Source organism: Engraulis encrasicolus, chromosome 15 (genome assembly GCF_034702125.1).
Source record: "Engraulis encrasicolus isolate BLACKSEA-1 chromosome 15, IST_EnEncr_1.0, whole genome shotgun sequence".
NCBI lineage: Eukaryota > Metazoa > Chordata > Actinopteri > Clupeiformes > Engraulidae > Engraulis > Engraulis encrasicolus.
Genome location: NC_085871.1, coordinates 994,345 through 1,017,500, shown reverse-complemented (window position 1 = coordinate 1,017,500; position 23,156 = coordinate 994,345). Strand labels below are relative to the sequence as shown.

General features: G+C 41.3%; 1 protein-coding gene across 1 annotated transcript in view; it reads right to left on the bottom strand.

Moving 5' to 3' along the window:
• LOC134464778 (melanopsin-A-like) overlaps positions 1-23,156 on the bottom strand; it is a 45,860-nt gene that overhangs the window by 8,085 nt on the left and 14,619 nt on the right. The window contains exons 2-7 of the mRNA XM_063218124.1: positions 15,846-15,988; positions 14,415-14,548; positions 8,466-8,669; positions 7,584-7,755; positions 6,880-7,041; positions 653-760 (exon numbers count right to left, since the gene is read on the bottom strand). Of these exons, the coding sequence (XP_063074194.1) occupies positions 653-760; positions 6,880-7,041; positions 7,584-7,755; positions 8,466-8,669; positions 14,415-14,548; positions 15,846-15,988 (923 nt within the window). The remainder of the gene's footprint in view (positions 1-652; positions 761-6,879; positions 7,042-7,583; positions 7,756-8,465; positions 8,670-14,414; positions 14,549-15,845; positions 15,989-23,156) is intronic.

Genomic DNA, 23,156 nt, shown 5'->3' with positions numbered 1-23,156 from the left:
ATTTTGCAATGCAATGCAATGCCCAATACAAAATGTCAATTTCCCAAAGTTCCAAAATACTGCATCTTGCAACCAAGCTCCTCAAATGTTGCCGTGTTCATTCAGCACTTCAAGTGTAGAACCAACACTATGGGAGATGAATTAGATTTTGACTATCAATTAACACTGCAAATGCTATATGGGGAAAGGCAGTGAGCCTCCCAGTGATCTCCACACAAAAAAACTCAGCAATCATTTCACTCTCCACCTCAGCATATAGTTTCATAATGGGCTTTTCAAAGTTCCTGGTGTGTGGGGAAATCAACCCAGACAGCATAATGAGAGTAGCAAGGCTACAGTCGCGGTGGACCTCATATCAGAGCAACTCCTTTATCGGAGGCAGACACGCTACAATGTGAGTTAAAACCTGAGCTATAAGACATTTTTTAGAACATTTTAAGGTAACAGATGGGAGGTTAACAGTCTACTGAGCTGTGCTACCAAGCATTCACTCTACAGGTTTAACAAAATTGTATTCCTTCATAAAACTCACATACTGATGTACATGGTGAACAAGTAAACATTTCAAAACATGTCTGTTTGATCAGCTATTCTTTGAACAGTATTCTTAATCTATACATCTTGTTTGGTGTAGCACAAAAACACACTCTACCTGTACTTGGGGTGTGTGATGGCATAAATTATTGGGTTGTGGATGGCAGAGGCCTTGGCAATGACAGCAGGAACTGAATGTATGTATGGAGTGAGCTTGTCTGTATGTCTGGAGGGAAGAAAGGGAGAAACAAAGATATCAACGTTATGACAGCTTGAATGGATGTAATATAAAGTAGCCCATGCAACAGAATGCAATAGCTCCGCTGCATGCAGTGGAGTCTGCTGGCTGGGTATTTGGCAACATCCAGAGTATCATGAGAGAAAGACAAAGGTTTTGCTCTGATCAGAACTCAAGAACATGTAAGGTTTGCTTTGACACAAAACCCTGTGATGTTTTGCGAGAAGATCCACTTGTGAAAAAAATGAATGCACATCCATTACAATTTGTAATTTCTAAGCCTACATAAATGGGTAACACTTTACTTGACGCCGGCGTCATACATATGACACAACAGTATCATAATAGTATTGTAACACGGTCATGCACATGTCATTATGTCAATGTCAATCATTTTATGACTGTCATTATGTGACATTCCATTATGGTAAAGACAGCTCTAACAATGTCAATGTTTCATGACCATACATTTATGACATTGACACCATGTTTATGACTCGTCCATGACTGTTTCATGACACTGTTTTGACACTATTATGACACTGTCATGTCATATATATGACGCCAGAGTCAAGTAAAACGTAAGCCATAATTGTTTTGGCCCAGGCTATACATATCCTAATGCATAAAGTTACAGCAGAAAGAAGACAGTGATACATTTTAACAGACAATGAGATTTTTATAACAGGCACTAATACTGCAAAGGAAGAACAGCCAATATAGTAAAGAAATGGTTTTGTTTACAGCATTACCAAACACTCTCTGTTATTGGATCAGTGATGTTTCAGCGGTAGCACACGTCAGGGTGGCACAATGACAGCCAGTGCCACTATTGTATGGATTTTTGTTGTTGTTTGTGGACTATCAAAGAGTCGTCTATCTAAGAAACATATTCATTTCAGCATATCAATCATCAATGAATTACTAATTAATGTATGGGCATTAGATGCCATTGTGCCATCTGACTTTCTGAGCCCAAAAGAACACCTTTGACCCATATACAGTCCCAGGAAAAAGTTTGTACACCCTTTGAAATTTCTCACATTTCTGTCAAAATTGATCATAAAACATGGTCTGATCTTCCCGGAAATCTCAAGAAGGAACAATCAGAGTCTGCTTTAATTAATTCCACCCAAACATTTACATGTTATCATATTTTAATTGGTCATAAGGCCATAATATTCACAGGGGAGCAGGGCATAAGTAAGTAGACCCTTGCATTAAGTAGGTTTTAACCCTCAGTTAGTTGCAATATCATCAACCAGACTTGTCCTGTAGTTGCAGATCAGATTAACAAAACAATCTGTTTGTATCTTGTCTCCCTCTTCTTTAGAGAACTGCCTCTCGTCAGCAAGATTTGTGGGATGTCTGGAGTGCATAGCTTTCTTGACTTCATGCCATATAATCTCAATTGTTTTTTGTCAGGGCTTTGACTGGGCTATTTCAGAATGTGTATTTCATTATTATGAAGCCATTCTTAAGTCGATTTGCTTCTAAAGTATGGGTTGTTGTCACATTTCAGGACCCATAATCTTGTGTGCTTCAACTGTGTGACAGACTTCCTCACGTTGTTTCTGTAAAATATCACAATAAACTTGAGTTCATTGTTCCACTGATAATAGCAAACTGTCAAGGGCCTGAGGCAGCAAGGTAGCCGCATATAATGATGCTCCCGCCACCATACTCAGAAGAGGAGATGTAACCAAGAATAGCTAAAAATGGGATTCATTCTGCCAATCTAAAATGAATGGGGTTTCTGTCCAAAAAAATATTGCTGCACCTTTGAGGTTTGCGAAAAAGCATTTATATGCTTCATAGAATTACTGCAAAATATTCTGTAGACCAACGTTGAAACCGAAGTTAAATTGTTCAGGGAAACACACAATGTCATGTTTGGAGGAGAACTGGAGAATCACACCTTCACCAAAACATCATCTCCACCTTTGAGTTTGGTGGCTGGAGCATCATTATATGCGGCTACCTTGCTGCCTCAGGCCCTTTTCAGTTTGCTATTATCAGTGGAACAATGAACTTAGAAGTTTATCGAGATATTTTACAGAAAAAAGTGAGGTAGTCTGTCACACAGTTGAAGCACACAAGAGGATGGGTGCTGAAATGTGACAACAACCCATACTTTAGAAGCAAGTTGACTTTAGATAAGCTTCATAATAATGAAATACACATTCTGGAATAGCCCAGTCAAAGCCCTGACAAAAAACAATTGATATTATATGGCATGAAGTCAAGAAAGATATGCACTCCAGACATCCCACAAACCTTGCTGACGAGAGGCATTTTTCTAAAGAAGAGGGAGACCAGATACATCCAGATTGTTTTGTTAATCTGATCTGCAACTACAGGAAACATCTGGTTGAGGTTATTGCAACTAACTTAGGGTTAAAACCTATTGAATGCAAGGGTGTACTTACTTATGCCTTGCTGTCCTGTGAATGTTTACATCTTATGGCCAATGAAAATATGAAAACTTGTAAATGTTTGGGTTGAATTAGTTAAAGCAGATTCTGGTTGTTCCTTCTTGTGATTTCCGGGAAGATCAGACCATGTTTTATGACCAATTTTGACAGAAAGGTAAGAAATTTCAAAGGGTGTACAAACTTTTTCCTGGGACTGTATAGCTAACTATGGGAAATTATACGTTACATTTGAGTAACCCGGCTCCATGAGGGAGACGCGGCAGAGATCTCCAAGAGCTTTGTTACTGTACGTGCAACTGCAAATCTCAACGCAGCAGTGCAAGCAGCAAGCAGCAGTAGCGACAAATCACTGCAAATATTACAGCACCCAGAGAATGGTCCGGATCAGTTCCAAAAATGAATAAATTCTAAATGAGGCAGTTCCTGAACCATCCTGCAAATGACAGTTGAATCCTTCCTCTGCACATCCATCACTGTCTGGATTGGGGCAGCCACGAAAAAGGACAGATGCAGCTGCACCAGAAAAGATCATTCACACCCCTCTAAGGTAGAGTCCTTATATGACCTGTGCTCTGGCAGGACCAGGACGAGGGCAGAGAACACCATTAACAACCCCTCATACACTATATACTCTCTCTAACTTCCTAGTTACAAATGCAAATACACTTCTCAAAAAATACAGTAGGAGCTAATAAAGCAAGCAACAGTGACAAATCATTCCAAATGTTACAGCACCCAGAGAGTGATCGGCATCAGTTCCAAACATGACTTCTAACTTCTAAGCAAGGCAGTTCCTGGCCCATTCTGTTAATGCAATCAAAAGCTGCCCAGATGTTTTGTGTAATCCAACAACACACAAACAAGCATATTTAGGTCAGCACAACACAATCTATCTAAGGTGGTTCATAGCCGAAAGGCAGAAAGATGTTAATGAATGATCTCTGGCATTACTATTTGGCATGAATGAGCAGGATGTTAGACCAAGTAAAATCAAGGACGAAAGTAAAAATTTTGTAATATTGACTACCTTGAAAACATCTGAAAACTCAATAAAGATACATTGACAAAAAAATAAAAAATAAAATGCTAAAAATACAGCAACTGTAGAAAAAAAGTCTGCTTGGTGCAATGCCCTTATGTTATTTTACCATATAACATGTACTGGATTAATGAGAATCATAAGAAAATTAGTGGTAAATGCCTTTTGTCACATTGCATTTACAGTAAAATACTCCTGCTTCTGAAGTGTGCATGAGCAGTTACAGTTTTTCTCAATTGGTTTTGTACAGAATAATGATTCTCAAAAGTCTTTTTCAATTGTGACTTCCTGGTGTTACCTCAACATTTCCCATCCAATCAAAACAACATTTTGCTTCAGAAAAGATCCTCAAGAGTGTACTATTCAATTGAATTCAAATTCAACAACATGACAAATCGATTTGACTAGCTTGTATCATACACGTACCACACTATGAAACAATGACTAACCATTCTGCTGGCACTGATATGTTCATTGACACAAAAACTAGGGTTTTGAGCAAGAGACTCGGTTTTGCAGGTCATCCACTGTGTTTTGCCATTTGTAAAGCTGTTTTGAGAATGAATATTATGTTTTGCAAATTGCGAGAGAGATTCGAGAAATGTACAAAACCAATTGAGAAATACTGTAATAATATGTAGCCCCATAATGCACGCCGTACCCCCTGTGGAACACTGTAATAGTCATTGAAAAGTTAACTACCATAGTACCACACTACTATGACATAACTCAGGGCCTTTAGTGAGGCATTATGACTAATTATCACCCAGTGAGCAGACGGAACGTCTTCTGCTTGGCTGAGTAGGTGTCCTTTATTCCCCGGTAGCAGGACACCTATGATGTCATGCGGGCATGCGGGCGTGCGGGCGTCCAAGTTGCTTCTTTTCTAACTTTCTGGCGAAGTGCCGTTACTAGTTCTATCGCATCTTGCTGTCTAGTCAAGACCGCGTCGTTAGTTCTATCGCATCTGGTTGTCTAGTCAAGACCCCGTTACTAATTCTATTGCATCTCGTTGTCAAGTCAAAAACCCAGTCGTCAATTCTATCGCATTTGGTTGTCAAGTCACCCCAACATTCTGCGCGCGTCCTTAGGCTATGCCTCCGATAGAGGCGCGTCTCACTAGATTAGGAAGTGGTGCCCATAGCAACGTACCAAGCGCAGTGGTGAATCTACTTTCTCACGAAGCCTTAGATCAACTTATTAATAAATTAATAAATTAATAATTAAATGCTGGTAACCGGGTGATAAGCGGAATAGCGGACTTCGAGGTGTCCCGATATCAAGGGAATGGACTTGGCGAAGCGAACAGCCCTTCGGCTGCGCCGTCGGCCTGTTTAGAACGCTCCGCCTCGTCCATTATTTCCCTTGATATCGGGACACCTCGTCGTCCGCTATTCCATACGTCATTGCCATTCTGGTAACAGCAAATTCATAACGGCATGTCTTACAGTATTTCTCAATTGCTTTTGGACATTTCTCGAATCTCTCTCGCAATTTGCAAAACATAATATTAATTCTCAAAACAGCTTGAACAAATGGCAAAACACCGTGGATGACCTGCAAAACCGAGTCTCTTGCTCAAAATCCTTAGTTTGTCTTTCAAAACCAAATTTTTGTGTCAATGAACGTGTCAGTGCCAGCAGAATGATTAGCCATTGTGTCATAGTGTATGGACAAGCTGGTCAAATGGATTTGTCATGGTGTCAATTGACTTGTACACTCTCAAGGATCTTTTCTGAAGTGAAATGTTGTTTAGATTGGATGGGAAATGTTGTAAATACAACTTTATATTACATTGATCAGATAAGATTGTAATAGATACACATTTACAGTATGACCTATTTATTGACAGTTTTTTTCATTGCAAAATACAAGAAATAGCCAACTCTGGTTGAGGTGTCAAAGTGCGCCCTCTACCACCCTTTTTTACTTGTCTTGCAGGCCCATGTGAAATATAGAACTGTAAGGCAAAATAAATTCGAAACAATACACTGATACTGTACACTTATACTGATACTGTACAATACACTTACTGTCTTGTGAAATTGTAGGGAAATATTGTAATTTTGCATGGAGCATAATTATAAAGGGCACATGAGGCATAGAGTAATATAATGCAGTACAGTGCCTATCGTTGTATTGTATGCCTGTTTTCTCTATCCCTTCTACTGCCTTTGATTAGAGAGAGTCAATATTTACCTGCGAGCAATTTACCAATTCAGATCACATTTATAGACAAAAATTATACAGTGCTTATCACATTATGACAGCTTGGTAAATCATTTTGCATGTCAAGACTTAAACTATGACCTAGGGCCTAAATGTTTCGGGGGGGGGGTGCGATAGTTTCATGCTTTCAGTGACAAAGCTTTTTGAGTGATATGACAAAAGCAATTGATAATGTACGAAAAAGCTGAGAATTGTACACAGCCATTACATGGTGGACGAAAGTATTTGCTATATGCTGAAAACTATGAGAAATTGATTTTATCATGTGCAGAGGTAACATCAGGAAGTAGGAATTGAACAAAAAGTTTTGAGAATTATTATTCTGTGGTGAGAAATGTACAAAACCAATTGAGAAAAACTGTAACAGGTTAATACCATAAATGGTAGTAAAAGCTAATCCTCACCCAGCAAAGGCCATGAGAGCCACACAGGAGTATGGCGACCAGGAGATGACGTACAGGAGGATGACGATGAGGGCCACTTTTGCCATCTTCCAATCGTTCTGGAGTCGGTTAAACCTTCTGACAGAGTCCTTGGTGCTCTCGCCGCTTATTTTCCCCACCGCCCTGACAGACAGGATTTGCAAAAGAAAAGGCAGGAGACGTGTCTCCGCATCACAATGAGTGCCATATTGACTCTCAGCCAACAATCATCACTCAACTGCTTTGCTGTTGTTGTCTCAATCACTTCTGTGTCATGAACACATTTTGTCACTTAGTATGGGGTGTCATCCTACTGTGGGGTGTCAAATGTCACAGGGTTTATTTTGTGAATGAAATAACTTTTGAGCCACAGAATTTCCATTCTGTGGAATAGAAGGCATTTTGTTCACAAAATAAACCCGGTTTATTTTAAGGTATTTATTTATTTCTACAGAGAAGAAAGCTCACTTATATGTAGAGGTACTGTAGTATGGCCAGACACCAGATTTCTGCCACCATTTTAGGGCGAATGGAAGCCCATTCTTGGTACACATGAATCTCATCCTTGCCATAAATCATAAATGCAGTAAATGGCAAAAATGTAGAAGGTGCAGAGAGCCATTATCCCTTCACGCTCTGTGCTTGGCACCCCATTGTCTTAGCAGCCAACCTACTGCAGCGGTTACCTGTTTGTGGTCCGAATGGCGTGGAAGATGCAGTAGTAGCAGTAGATGATGACGAAGAGGGGGATGAAGAAGACGAAGGTGAACAGCAGCATGGTGTAGGCCCGTACAGACGGCGTGAACGTCGTGTAGTCCCAGGAACAGGAAGTCATCAGGCCCTCGGGGACGTAGGCACCTACAACATCCCAGGAACACATCAGAACACAGAACAACTCTGTGTGTGTGTGTGTGTGTGTGTGTGTGTGTGTGTGTGTGCGTGCGCGCGTTTCCGTGCATGCGTGCGTGCTGGTGTGCGCGCACGCGTGTGTGTATGTGTATGTATGTGTGTGTGTGTGTGTGTGTGTGTATGTGTGTATGTGTGTGTGTGTGTGGGGGGGGGTGCGCGCGAGTTTGAGTGTGTACACACGTGTGTGCATGTGTGTAAATGTGTGAGTGTGTGTGTGTGTGAGAGAGAGAGAGAGAGAGAGAGAGAGAGAGAGAGAGAGAGAGAGAGAGAGAGAGAGAGAGAGGAAACAGACGGGAGAGAGCCAAAGTAAACAGACAATGGTAGACACAAGGAGGGATTAAGAGAAGACAGTGAGAGAGGAAAGAAAAAGAGAAAGATCCATGTAAACATGAGAAAGGGGAAACTAAAAACGGAGTGGGGAGTGGAGAGACACAAGAAAGACTCAGAAAGTGGGAGTGGGAAAGCTATACCTCACATTTGTTCAATATTCAGTAAATCAGTATATTGGATTGTATTTAGCAGTTAGCACACCTCTCTATCCAGGTTAAAGAGAGAGAGATAGAGAGAGACAAAAACATTTGAATGAAGGGGCAGGGCCCCTTACAGTGTCACGAATCTAACGAAACACAGGAGAGAAAAGCACACAATAATAAACTCACTCCATCCAAAGAAGGGAGGCAGGCTCCATATCATGGAGTAGAACCAGGACACTGCCATGAAGCCCAGGGCTCGCTTGCGGGACATCTTCCCGATGGACGCCAGCGGCCGCGTGATCACAAAGTAGCGGTCCACCGCAATGACCATCAGCGTAATCATGGAGCAGATCCCAAACAGAGCCCCACAAAACGCATACAGCTCACAGGCTACAATAGGAAGACAATAAAGAACACACAGCACTATGAGCTTACAATTTGAAAGCTGGTATTACCTCTGCCAAGGAGGTTATGTTTTCCGTCGCATTGGTTTGTCTGTCTGTTTGTTTGTCTGTCAGCAGGATAACTCAAAAAGATATAATCGGATTTGGATGAAACTCAGTTGTTGTTAATGACCCAAGGAACAAGTGATTAAATTCTGGTGGTGATCACAAACTGGAACCAAGAGCTTTTTAAACATTCTTCACCATTGCTGGCCTATACATCTAGACGCCCCTAGTGACCGCAAATTGAATTGAGGAATAGGGCAAAACATTCCAGTTTCTAACTCCACAAAAAGAAAGAAGAAAGGGTGTAACATAGTCAAATGTTCTATCAAGCAGCTTCCTTGGCGGAGGTCTGAGATCTCTGAGTGCTTCTAGTTAATACTATGACTTCATTTATACACAGTAAAAAATATCACATGTACCAGCTGCCTCAGAATGGTGCTTTGAATTGCAGTTTTGTCTTTAAAGATCTACACAACTTACAATAAAGATTTAAATTAACTTTGAATTCTGAGGTAGCTGGTAAACTTGTGATTTCAAGTCAAACCATGCTGTATCTTTACACAGTGTATAGCATAATTAATTAACTATATAAGTAATCATCATGACTTATCACTCATATTTTATAGGGTACAGTATCATATGATGTCTTACTTCCAGCAGGTGTCATTATTATGTGTACTAACTGTGACATTATTTTCGTCTCTGTATGTTCTCTAGCCCCTTGAGGAATACCATCACATACTGTATATGTGATCAAAACTCATTATGAAAAAGAAAACTCCATTTCTGGTGACTTTTTAGATTGTACATTGTCCATTTGTCCATGTGGGGGTAGTATGTGATGAAACATATAGCGATTTGTGAGTAAATGCTCTGTGATTTGTGATATGCGAGTAAAGGCACATTCTTCATCATCAGACAGCATTTGGTATGTTACTCACTATTGCCCCCTCCGACAGAGGTCACTGGTACGGCATGGCTGCAGTCCGATTCTACTCAGTTAAGCATATTACATCTGAAGGAGATCTCTGCAATGCTATATGAATGTACTTTGGGTGTCACTTGAATTATGTCTTCACATAATACACAGTACATTTATCATATTGTTGTTCCATTACATTTGTCAATATGAAAGGAGTCATGATTTGATTTGGCTTTCCCGAACCCCTGACCAAGAGACCACCTCCAGCTTCAGAGTCAACTCTGCCAGGTGGGCCTTCTTCGCCTGATGAAAAACTGACAAGCCAGAATGATGGCCTTAGATGGGATTAAATTCATCTGGAGAACATCAAACACGGATTTCATCTGTCTTACATGCTTTTGCTTTGATGTGACAATTGCCTGTTGCACCATACAAGGTGTCTTGCATTTATGCTGTATGAGGGTGTTGAACACCCTTCATGCTTCTCTAGGCAACATAAACTGCATCTCTTTACCTTCCAGATTAGGTAAGGCTCTCTGGTATTGCCATGAGCAAAATGCCATCATCAATTACATCATGTTTACTCATGCTAAGATGCCTTGGAGCTCCGCCAGCAATATTGGCACCCTTGACGTTAAGTGCATATATCTTCAGACAACGAATAAATATCTTCAGAAAACAAATAATAAGGTCAACCACGCTTTTACTATAGATAGCTGCAAAGTAATCAGCAACATTAAAAAATAAACGATGACAGGAAAAAAATAGAAAATGAAGCTTCAGGTGTCATTGGTATTGGATATCACTGTGGAAACCTTATTTGACTCAAATGTTGTGAATCACAAATTGAATCCTAATGATTCCAGATGTAAATCCAGTTGAAAGTCTTTGGGGGAATGTGATATCTGTCATTAGTGAAAGTGAAGTGAAAGTGAAAGCCCAATTGGGAAACTCCAACTCCCTTTGTCATTGTGACACAGCACTCCGCAGCACACAAGTGAACACTGCACACAACAAAATTGCATTTATGCCTCACCCTTGCAAGGGGGCAGCCCTTAATGGCGCCCCAAGGGAGCAGTGCAGTGGGATGGCACCATACTCAGGGTACCTAAGTAATGGAGGAAGATGGGGCAGAGCACTGGTTAATTACTCCCCCCACCAACCTGGCGAGTCGGGAGTCGAACCGGCAACCTTTGGGCTACAAGTCTGACACCCTAACCGCTTACCCATGATTGCCCTAAGGTGAAATAATCCTGCACATATTCAAGAGGATGAACATATTGCAAAGGAGGAGTAGGGAGAAATACCACCAGAGAAGTGCAAGAAGCTCATTGATGAATACAAAAAACCGTTTGGAGGATGTCATGGCTGTCTAAGGCTGTGCAACCAAACGTTAAGGAGGGGTGCATATTGTCTTTTTTTTCTTGTTTTGAAATTGCAAAATCTATTTTTTATTTTAAAAATGTGTTTCTATTTTAAATATCATCAAACCTCCAATTAAAAGATCCTGGTGGTACAAGCTGTACATGTTTCCAGTTAATTCTGGAGATATTACACATTTTGTAAATAAAATTAAGGGGCGCGCTGCTGCTGGGCGGCGCTGTATATATTTAAGGGCTCATGTAGATTGCGTAACACCAATATGACACAAGTGCCAACAAGCACTAAGTAAATAAATGTTGACAGACTGAAGGACATGGGTTCATTTGTCTGTTTGGCTTTCATAATGGATCATGTGTGAACCGAGGGAGTGGCATCGGTAAGCTTTGATAGGAATGTTTGAGGAGGAATTCTGGCCTCCCTGCGATGTTACCACATTTAGAAATGATTAATTAAGCCCTTCCCTGATGATGGATGGCATTGAAATGATTAATTCTGAAATAGAATGAAGACCACCATACAATGCAACCGAGGGAGATGGAGAGCTCTGAGAACGTCACCAAAGGCGAAGAATAAAGAATGAGACTCGAAGTTTAAATCGAAGATTGTTAAAAGCCTACAAGAGTGTAGAACAGGGAAATACATGTGGAGAGAGGGATAGAGAGCCCGCGAGAGAGAGAGAAAGAGGGGGGGGAGGGGGGGAGGAGAGGGGAACGAGGGGAGAACAAGTGACCTGGAATCAAAACACAGCCAGGCTTCCACCATGAATGTCTGATTTCTGTGAAGAGACCATTAGAGGATTAGGAGGAAATAAAGGTTTAGCTTTGTTCAAGGGATTTCTACTCAATCAAGCAAATGAGGGCCGAGTGTCTGAACGGTATTTCAATGTGTGTGTGTGTGTGTGTGTGTGTGTGCGTGTGTGTGTGAGCGCGGATGTCTGTGCACATGTGGCTGTGTGAATGTGTACGTGAGAGAAAACGTCTGTGTTCATACATTGCAATGCCAATTTGACGAATGGTGCCATAAAATCGTCCAATGTTATAAACAGCAGACAACAAAATCACTGTTAATGAGGTTTACATGAATTAAAAAGCCCATTGGTATAGTATATAGTTGTATGTATTAATGTCTGCTAATGTCATATTCAGTTCCCATTGAAAATGACAGAAAAGGCAACGAAACTATTTGTGATTTGAAATCCACGTAAATAGCTTAAACACACATGGGATTAATGCGCAGTAGAGAGGCACTGCAGGCAAATGAGATCATGTTCATGATAAGAGGCAGTGGAAGGCCTCAATATCTGAGGCGGCCATATATAGCCATGAGCGCACGACTGTCTGTAGGTCAAGTACGAGGCCACGAGTCTGCAGCCATGCTCGATAATCTACCTGGGAGGCTTTTAAGGATTCCACGTAACATGAACGACTAAGTCGGAGAGAGACAGAGAGAACTTTTCTGTTACCAAATTGTAATGAGCAAGTCTTAATCTCTTACTTACGACTCTATGTAGTAATAGCAATGTTATTCTAAAGTGAAAGTGAAGTGAAAGCCCAACTGGAAAACTCCAACTCAGGTTATCATTGTGAGACAGCCCTCCACAGCACACAAGTGTTTACTGCACACTGCACACAATGAAATTGTATTTATGCCTCACCCATGCAAGGGTGCAGCCCCCAATGGTGCCGCAGTGTTTCCCACAGAAATTTTGGAAACTATGGGGGCAGCCGGAATTTTTTTTCCCGGGGGGGGGGGGGGGGGGGGGGGGGGGGGGGGGGGGGGGGGGCGGGTGTCTTTTCACGCGGGCCTTTTTTTGGGGGGGGGGGGGGGGGGGGGGGGGGGTTTGTATTCACGCAGTGTAAATGCAAAATGGCAAAACAACATGTTTGTACAGTATGAGTACAGTAAGACATTGGCGCATGGAGAAACTATAGGCCTAGGCCTACATTTCAGCCATTTAGGCTACATAACATTTTACCCATGATATTAGTAGTACATTGTCATTTATATATATATATTTAAAATGTACAGTGAATCATTTCTGTTTACAACACAGTTTCATTCATCCCTCATGCAGGGGTCTATGTAATGAAAAAAATAATAAAACAAAATAGGAGCAGAGATAAGAATTTAAGAGTACTGTGAAATTGTTAACGCATACACAAAAAGGGTCTAAGAGGGTAGGCTGTGCAATTTCCCCACACACACATAGGCGTACACATTCTACATGAGGGGTGCTGGTCACAGGGCCAGTTTTTCAAAATTCCTCCCATTAAAAGGGCTGAACAACATATTACATATTTATGTCTATATTCACATTCATTACACATTCATTTCTATATGCAGCCTGATGTCTCCTCTGCCGTATCAATGAAGGCCTGTCACCTAACTCATTACAACTGTAAAACAAAGCCTGTGACTGTTAGTAAACTCATCCCAACTGTCCCTTCTCTGAAGGTTTTTTTTTTATTGCTCCCAAAACCCAAGTTAACTACAACAATTTGATTAGGCTTTTGATCCCTCTGTCTTTCAAGCACTTGTGGTTTTCTCTATAGGATGTATTTACTCCAGGAGGAAAATGCGAAGGAAATCGTAATTCAAATCGTTTTTAACAAAAACGGAAATCGTAAAAAAAAAAAATAATAATAAAAAAAAAACAAAAAAAAAAAAAAATTTTTTTAGGAAACTATGGGCCGCCATAGTTTCCTCAATGTATGGGAAACACTGTGCCCAAAAGGGAGAAGTGCAGCGGGATGATACCAGAGTACAAGTACCTCAGTCCTGGAGGAGGATGGGGGAGAGCACTGGTTTATTACTCCCCCCACCAACCTGGGAGACGACCCGACAACCTTTGGACTACAAGTCTGATGCCCTAACTGCTCGCCCATGACTGTTATGATGTTATGACACATTTCAATTATTATAAGTTATTTTTGATGACCAGCAGCATCATTCACTGAAGTTAAAATGACGGTAACAATTAAGGTCAGAAGAAAGTGAATTATTCTATCGTGGCCACGTCAAGGATGTTAACACCTTCCCCAGATGTGTACTCTCCATGGGCAAACAGTGATACATCACGTCCCTTTTCTTGTCATTATAATGGTTAGGATGTTACCAATAACTTGTGCTTTAAATTAATTAAAAAGAATTAAAACACAACGTGTGGAATAACATTCACAGTACATTCACTAACAGTTCACAATTTGCAAATTTGTGTTACGTATATTAAGTGAGTTATATACAATTTCTATTACACGGTCATCAGCGCAAGAATCTCATCACATGTCATTTGAAATGAATGCTACAGAAGTGGAGTGCATCTCAGCATTGTGTTGGATGTTAATTGCCCAGCTTCTCCCACTGCAGTTTCTGGGTAGGTACCTTTCTCTCCAAAGATCCAACGCTTGTGCATGCTGTTGACGAAGAACGTGGGCGTCTGAGTGATGCACATCAGGAAGTCTGTGATGGCCAGATTAATGATGAACATGTTGGAAGGCGTTCGCAGGACTTTGCTCCTGCAAAAAAACCCAAAGCCGTACAAAACAAGGGGAAAATGTGTGCTGGTATTCTAACACCATTTGATAAGACACGCAATAGATCAACCGTACTGTATACTCATTTGAAGCTGTGACCTTTCTCTAGGGGGCTCTTGGGTTGTGTGAAGGGGAAGAGCATCCATCTAATCTTTGCCCAAGGCAGTTCCACAATGCAAGGGATTTGGATGGACCTGGGAGATTGGATAAATCTCCGCCCTTAAGGCATGTTCTTCACATCTCCAGTCGCATCCACCAACCAGTTTTGACACAACAACCAGTTTTTGCCACTATTTGCCCCCCCCCCCCCCCCAATCCCAGTACCATCATAGCTCCATTTCTTTGGCATCTCCCTCTCTGTCATTGTACTTTATGTCATTCCTTTGCTGTCTTATATTATCTCTCCAGTTGTTGCTTCTTCAACCACCTGCCTCTCTCTCTCTCTCTCTCTCTCTCTCTCTCTCTCTCTCTCTCTCTCTCTCTCTCTCTCTCTCTCTCTCTCTCAGATTCCTCTTTTCTCATCTGTCCTTTCCAAGTCTCTTCTATGTGTTTTGCTGGTGATGAGAACTGGCTCCTGGCTCTCTCTCCAAGTCTCTGTGTGTGGAGCATACAAAGGTTCCTCCTGGAGAGCGGCATGATAAGGTGTGAGAGAAAGACCGGGAGAGTCATTCTTTTTCCTGTTTCCTGAGTCGTGTCTCGTTAGATCAGCACTAATTAAACCCCACAGCTTTCATTTACATAACACCATACAGGCGGAGATTTGCTGTGTGTGAGGCTGCATGTTAATTTTTTTAATGGAACAATCGGGATCTAATCACAAGAGCTGTTTTCAGGCCAGTCAGAGTGCGGTGCCGGTTCCAAAACCACGTTCATACCGCGGTTCTTTTTAACACTTGTGACCTGGAGGAACATGCTGACACCTCCCTTGTCGTCAAGGTTCACAGAAAAATTAAGTACTTTTTGGTTCAAAAAACAAACCACTATTGTGGTTCCCAAATGTTCAGATTGTCAGTGTGAATGTGTAAGTTGGATCAAGATCATGTGCGGGGAAAGTGCACGGTTGGCACGGTTCTCTACTGGCGTGAACACAGCTTCTGACTGCATGCACATACTGAATGCAATGGAAGTATATGACTTTGTATAGATGAGCTTAAGTTGAACTTCAGCAAATATTATGGCAATGAGCCAATCAGAATGACGGAAAGTGTCACTTTCTGAGCAACATTTTTTCCACTTTCCATGGGTTTGCAGCATAAGGAAGAAATAGACTGGCTCTTACTTGCAGAAGGCGAACATGACCAGGAAGTTTCCCACCATTCCAGTGATGCCCACCGCCAGGACAACAGCACCGATGGTGTAATGGGCGTGGTCTGGCACCTCCACCGTTGGGAAAGGCTGACGGGCATCTTGCACCATAGCCACCTAAAATAAGAGATGATGTGAAATGAGGTCATACTATGGGGGAGCAGGCCTTTCCTGCTACACATGCTCAGTTAATGAGTATCATATGCTTAATTGTCATGAAGAAAAACACAAGATACTTGTGGGTTGGGTTGGGTCGATGTCCACCCATCTATCAGGCGCACTGCATCCGAACATTTAATTGACTTTATCATTAACTGAACAGTGAACTTTGACACAATGAGAAGTTGCCAGTGTACAACATAACTGCTTCAATTTATTGTTCACAGAAAATAATTCAAAATGTAGCCATCACATGTCTTGAAATGTATACCTACAAACGTGAGAATACCCCTATGTTAAAATCCAATTTGCTTCAGTAAGTACTGCCCTACAATTTCAGAACTCATCTTACTGGTAAGGCTTTAAGGCTGGTAAAGGCTTTAAAGTTTCCTTTCTGGCCAGGCAACTGTGTTGGAGGTAAAGTGGTGATGACACTTTGATATAATACTTTTTTATGTTGGAAATTTATGCACAGGTGAAAAAAACAACATTCTCATGACTTTATACTGCGTTCTGTTGTGTTATTACTGTCTACTCCCAAAGCACTGTTTCAATGGATAAGTGCAGTAACTCACGTGATTTACTGCGTTTTAGGCTTTTACGACGTAACCTCTTAAAACAAAAAAGCGAAGTAACATCTGCATTTTTCTGAAACGGGACAAAGATGGACCAGACACAAGACAAAGGAGGTATTGTAAAGCCCATTTCCGGTCAAAACTCAATTTCCACCATTTTCGACTTACTGCGTTTTGAAATTATACATGTTGACAGCATTCTGTGATGCACTCCACATATAAAATGAATACCTAACAATAATAATCTTGTGTTTCTGGGACCAGCTATAATTTCTAGCTGTGTCAGTGATGTGAGACAACGTAAAATAATAAAGTATTTACAGAGGTATTACAGATACAGTGGCAAAGGAGTAATTTCGCTCCAAGAAAACAGCACATGGGCACTGTCTTGCTGGTGTACCACTGGTGGGTTAAGATGGGTTACAACTGGGCAGCAGTGCTCCCTTCATACTTTCTTTTAATCAAAATAACGTTAACCCTTTGAGGAGTAAGGATTTTCCCCTAGTTCTTCTAGAATTTTACTTGAACACTCGACAGCTCCCATAGAAGTCTGAGTTAAAAATCTCGCAAAGTCCTTAGAACATCCCAATGAGAACAAATGGCAAAATTCTAATCACATATTTGTGATGGTACTCCTCAAAGGGAGACAATATACAGCAGGGGCTACTTTATGTGAGAACAGATCAAGTTATATAGCCCACATGTCCTGACCCTCACTTCTGTGATCACAGCCAAACTGCGGTCAAGATCTCAGATGTCAACCATGTCAGCCGGAAATGACAGCTCTGCAGCCGTCTGTAACACCCTGAGCGAACACGCCCTAATCACATCAGAGGAGTGACAGAGCAGAATTAATGAGTTTATAATCTTCCCTTTCTGACTGGATTAGTGTGTGTGTGTGTGTGTGTGTGTGTGTGTGTGTGTGTGTGTGTGTGTGTGTGTGTGTGTGTGTGTGTGTGTGTAGGGCCACTGACAGCTGTGGCTGGGCCCAAGACAAAGTCATCTAAAAGGGCTCCCCACCCAATACATAGAGTACAATATTATGAGGACCCAATTCTGCCCACCCCTGTGACACACTTCTCCCTGGGCCTGGGACTTCTTTGGTGTGTGTTTGTGTGTGTTTGTGTGTGTGTGTGTGTGTGTGTGTGTGTGTGTGTGTGTGTGTGTGTGTGTGTGTGTGTGTGTGTGTGTGTGTGTGTGTGTGTGTGTGTGTGTGTGTGTGTGTGTGTATTTGTGTATGTACGTAAAACAGACAAAACGCGTATGTGCGTACAAAATCTGTGATTGAGAGAGTGTCTGTAACGATGAGATTACTTTCTTGGTAGAATAGCATAATCCATCAGGCTCACTGGCGCCTGAAAGATGTTGTAAAGATTCCTCATGTCTATACCTCATTCATCCCTAGAAAAGCAGGGCTTGACTAACCGAATAGGTTTTAGATTTATTCTGCCTTATCTAGAAGAGTTCAAATGCCGTTCCCAACATCAGAGGGATACCTCCCTTTGAAGCCGTCATATTTAGCAGAAATGGACAAGATGGGTCAGATCTCACACTTAAGGGTTCCCTCCAGCTCGGTCTGGTCCAGTTCATGCATTAGATAAAACTTACGCCTTGGTAGAGTTTGGGGAACAGGAGGATGACACGTACTATTTTAAGTGAACCTCTTCCCAAAAATGGCCATATATTACCAAAGCAGCTTCACAGAACTTGACGTTTGACATCTTGTGTGCATGTCTAATGATGTACGTGACCTCACTCTCTCATTTTCATTTTAACCCTTGTAAGGTGTTCTGGTCTGTTTGACCAGTTTTCAGTTTTTTTTTTTTTTTTTTGATATTGAAATTTATATTACTTTTTCTCACAATCATACACCACAAACATATACACATACCTTCACATACACAAAACAAAAGGAGGGGGGGGAGGGCTGCAGTGTTCAGAGTTCAGTTCAGATTTGTGTTCTTATAAAGTCCAAGGGTCCCTGTGTGCCACCAGGCCTCTCTGTTGGCTTTAAAGATAGGGCAGCCTGTTCCATGGCTAGGGTATCCATAAATTCGTTTTGCCATTGGTCCATGTTGAAGCAGCTGTTCTTGCGTACTTTCCAATTCATGAGGATTGTCCGCTTTGCTACCAGAAACGCTAGACAGAGTACATGTTGTATTTTCCTTGCTTGCACTCCCTCTATTTCATTTCCAAGCAAGCATGCAATTGGGCAAGGGGTAATACATATATTAAATACAGAATTCAACTTGTTAATGATGTCCTGCCAAAATTGCTTAACAGCAGGACAATTCCACAACATGTGAGTCAATGTCCCTACCGAGCCACAACCATGCCAGCACTTATTGGACACAGAAGGGTCCATTTTATTCAATGTTTCTGGGGTAATGTAAGCTCTATGGATTGTTTTTAACTGGATCAATTTGTATCTGACACATTTTGAACTAGTTGTGCTATTTCTAAGCGCTGCATTCCATTGTGACTCGGAGATGGGCAATCCCATTTCACGTTCCCATTGACCTTTTACTGGTAAATTCACACATGGTTTCGCTGAAGACAGTAGTTTATAAATCTTTGACACAGTGCCTTTTCCTTTTATGGCTGTAATTAGCTTGTTCTCCAGGTCATTGTGTGTTCCCAGCTGTATACCCTTTGACATCAATGATTTAAATATGGAATAAAATCTATTATAAGTTAGAAAATGTACATCATTCAACCCAAATTCTGCTTTCAAGTCATTAAAAGCCACTATTTTCCCATTCTGTATTACTTGCCCCACCTGGTTTACACCATGTTGCTGCCATTGGTTATCTTTAAGTGTTACCCCGCCCGCTTCAAACAAGAAGTTTCGCCACAGTGGGCAGGATGGCAGTGAATATCCAGTAAAAGACAAGCCTTTTTGTATTATTGACACAATTTCGCATGAGAATTTGAGTATTGGGTTATTTAGTCGCGTCTTTGGGTTATACCATAGTTTACTTAATGTCAACTCTTTACAATGTTCTGAGATTATCTTTTCTTCCAGCCAGTCCCAGCTTCCAATTTTTCTCTCAGTATTATAGCCCCATTGCAGAGGATAACGTGAATTAAATGCAATATAGTACTGGTAGATGTCAGGTAATGCTATTTTACCCCTAGACCGTGGTTCATTTAGTTTTTTCTGGCTAATCCTCGGTTTTTTATAGTTCCATAGGAATCCATGCAGTATTTTATTTACCTCCTTAAACCAGCTTGTGGGGAATTTAAGTGGGATGGACGAGATTATAAAAGTCAATCTTGGTAAGAGATTCATTTTAATAATTTCAGCTCTGGCCCAGAGAGACATAGGTAACACAGTCCATCTTTTGGTGTCATCCCTCATAGACTTTAGTATCTCTGAGGTATTTAGTTCAACCACTTTATCAATAGGGGCCTGTATCTTGATTCCCAAGTATTTCATTCCTCCTGGTTTCCAGCTAAAGGGGGCGGAGCCAAGGTGCGACTGAAAAGTATAATTGTTAAGAGGAATGGATTCACTTTTAGAATAGTTAACTTTATATCCAGACAATTTACCAAAGTCGTCTATGATTTTTAATACTTGTGGGATTGATTGTCGTGGATTAGTTAGTGTTAGTAGAATGTCATCCGCAAATAGATTGGCTTTAAACTCGTGGTTGCCAATGGTTATGCCACATATGTCCTTCTGGGCGCGTATGGCGCACGCTAATGGTTCCAATGCCAGGATAAAAATAAGGGGGCTCACGGTGCAGCCCTGCCGGGTTGACCGATGGAGCTCAAAAAGTTTGGATTTAATACCATTCGTTTTCACTGTGGCGGTTGGTTTAAAATATAATGCTCTTATCCAGTTCATAATCATTGGACCAAATCCATATTTAGGCAATACATAAAATAGATATTTCCACCCCAAGTAGTCGTAGGCTTTCATTGCGTCTAATGACACGGCAATTGCTGGTTGTTGTGAGGTCTCTGCAGAGTGCATGACCTGGAACAACCTCCGCATATTGTTACCTGCGTAACGACCTTTTATAAACCCAGTTTGGTCAACATGGATCAGGGATGGGATGACCTTTTCAATTCTCAGTGCCAGTACTTTACCAAATATTTTATAGTCAGTATTTAAGATACTCAATGGTCTATAATTTCCCATTTGCAGGTGGTCCTTCCCTGGTTTAGGGATGAGAGATATAGATGCCTGGCGCATTGAAAACGGCATGGATTGTTTTGAGACAATATCTGAGAACAGCATTTTCAAAATGGGTATTAAAACTCCTTGGAAACATTTGAAATATTCACTACTAAAACCATCCTCACCACAACTTTTCCCAGTAGATAGTAATTTAATAGCCTGCTGGATTTCATTCTCAGAGATCGAAGTGTCCAGCAGAACTTTTTCATGCGCTGAGATTGATGGGAGTTCAATATCTTTTAAGAAGTCATCCATCTCATCCTCTGCGCCACAGCTTTCTGATTTATATAAGACACTGAAGTAGTCAGTAAATGCTTCGTTAATCTTAAGTGGATCACTACACAATTTTCCATCTGCATCGTAAATACTGGAGTCTGACGGGATTCTTGTTGTTTTAATCTAAGGGCTAGCATTTTTCCACATTTATCACCAAATTCATAATCTTTACGACGCAACTGGAACAGTGCATATGAATTCTCCTCATGCAAGATGGCTTTAAGTTCTGTCCTAATGACATCAACAGCTTTCTTAATGTGGATATTAGTGGGGTCTTCCATGTGTTGTAATTCCATCTCTTTGAGCTTATTAACTATGATTTGTTTTTTGACGATTTTCTCTTTTTTCTTGGCCGATGCGTGGCCTATGATCCAACCCCTACATGTTGCTTTGTACGCCTCCCAGACCGTCTGAATAGGTATATCCGGTGTCAAATTAAAACTGAAAAATTCTTGTGTTCGGTCCTCTATCATAGATACAAAATCATTGTCGTTTAGCAGGGAGTTGTTAAATCTCCACTGTTTAGTTTTGTTGTGCGTCACGTTTGGCACAAATCGCACAGACAGGGGGGCGTGATCAGATAAGATGATGGGGTGGATCTCACTTTCAATTACATTACCAACCAAGATTTGGGAGAATAAAACATAATCGATCCTTGAGTATGAAAGATGCGCAGAGGAATAAAAGGTATATTGACGCATGTCGGGGTTAACTGTGCGCCAGACATCTACTAATGCAAACGATTCTTGTAGTTCTTTCAGGGCACTGGACAGTGTTCCGTCCACAGGAAGTGGGCGTCCTGATCTGTCCACCAAAGCATTACTCACTAGGTTCATATCTCCACCCACGATAATGGGATAATCCGAAAATTCGGCAAGCAATATATTAAGTTTAGACAAGAAAGTATTTTGTCCAGTGTTAGGGGCATATATATTTACCAATGCACATTTAACATGTTGCAACAAACAAAAAAGGATTAAAAATCTTCCATCTTTATCAAATATCTGCTTTATCAGTTGGAATTGTATTCTCTTTGAGATCAAAGTGGCCACACCTCTAGAAGCACCATTACCAGGTGCCGAATACACTTGGCCAACCCATCCCTGTCTCAGCTTGGCAGATTCCGTTACTGATGTATGGGTCTCCTGAATCATCGCCAGGTCACAAGACAGAGATTTTAAATGAGACAAGATACCACATCTTTTTGTTTTGTTAGAGATGCCATTTACGTTCCAAGTAATTAATTGAACACCGTTAGAACTCATAATAAGCGTAACTGGGAGTTGTTCCAACTGCAGCTACATAAGGGGGTTGGAATACATAAGGAAAACACAAAAATAGACACCACAGAATACAAATACATAACATTACCAAGGGGTAAAAAACAAAAAGAAAAAAGGCAATGGATACAAGCTCCATCACCAGACCGTGAGCGTGACAAGTGGACATCGCTGTATCACAGCCGACGCCACTCAATCCCCAAAGTTATTATAACCTTAGAGCACCAGCCCTCGGACGTGCTCGTTGTACAGCAGTTCGACAAATGTAGGCCGTAGCCCATATAGCCCAGCTCTTATTGGGGTTCTTGTTAAACACATCCTCACATCCCTCTCTCCATTGGAGATCAGGATAAACAAGTCAAGAAGAGTTTGGGCTTACTGGTGCTGGTGCAGGTGGATGATCTAATGGTCACTTAGTCCTCTGGCGTGTTCTCGAAGAGTTCAGGAAGTTTCTTTTTCAATTCTTCAGCAGCCTCCTTTGCGTTTTTGTATACCATCGTCTCATTTCCAATAGTAACAATGAAATTGGTTGGGTAGAGTATACCATAGCGCACCGACTTATCCTTTCGGAGCGCCTTCTTGATGTTGTCATATTGCGCCCGTTTTTTGTTCTGGTCCGCCGTTAGATCTTGCTGTATCCGAAAAGGTTCGTCTTGCCACGATAAGGACTGCTTCTTGGATGCCGCTTGTAGAATCCTCTGCCTGTCGTCCCATCTCAGGATGCGTACGATATATGGCTGAGGTGGTTTGTCGGGTTTGGGTTTTGGTTTCAGGGCCCTCCGCTGTGTCTCAATTTCGGGGGTTGCTTC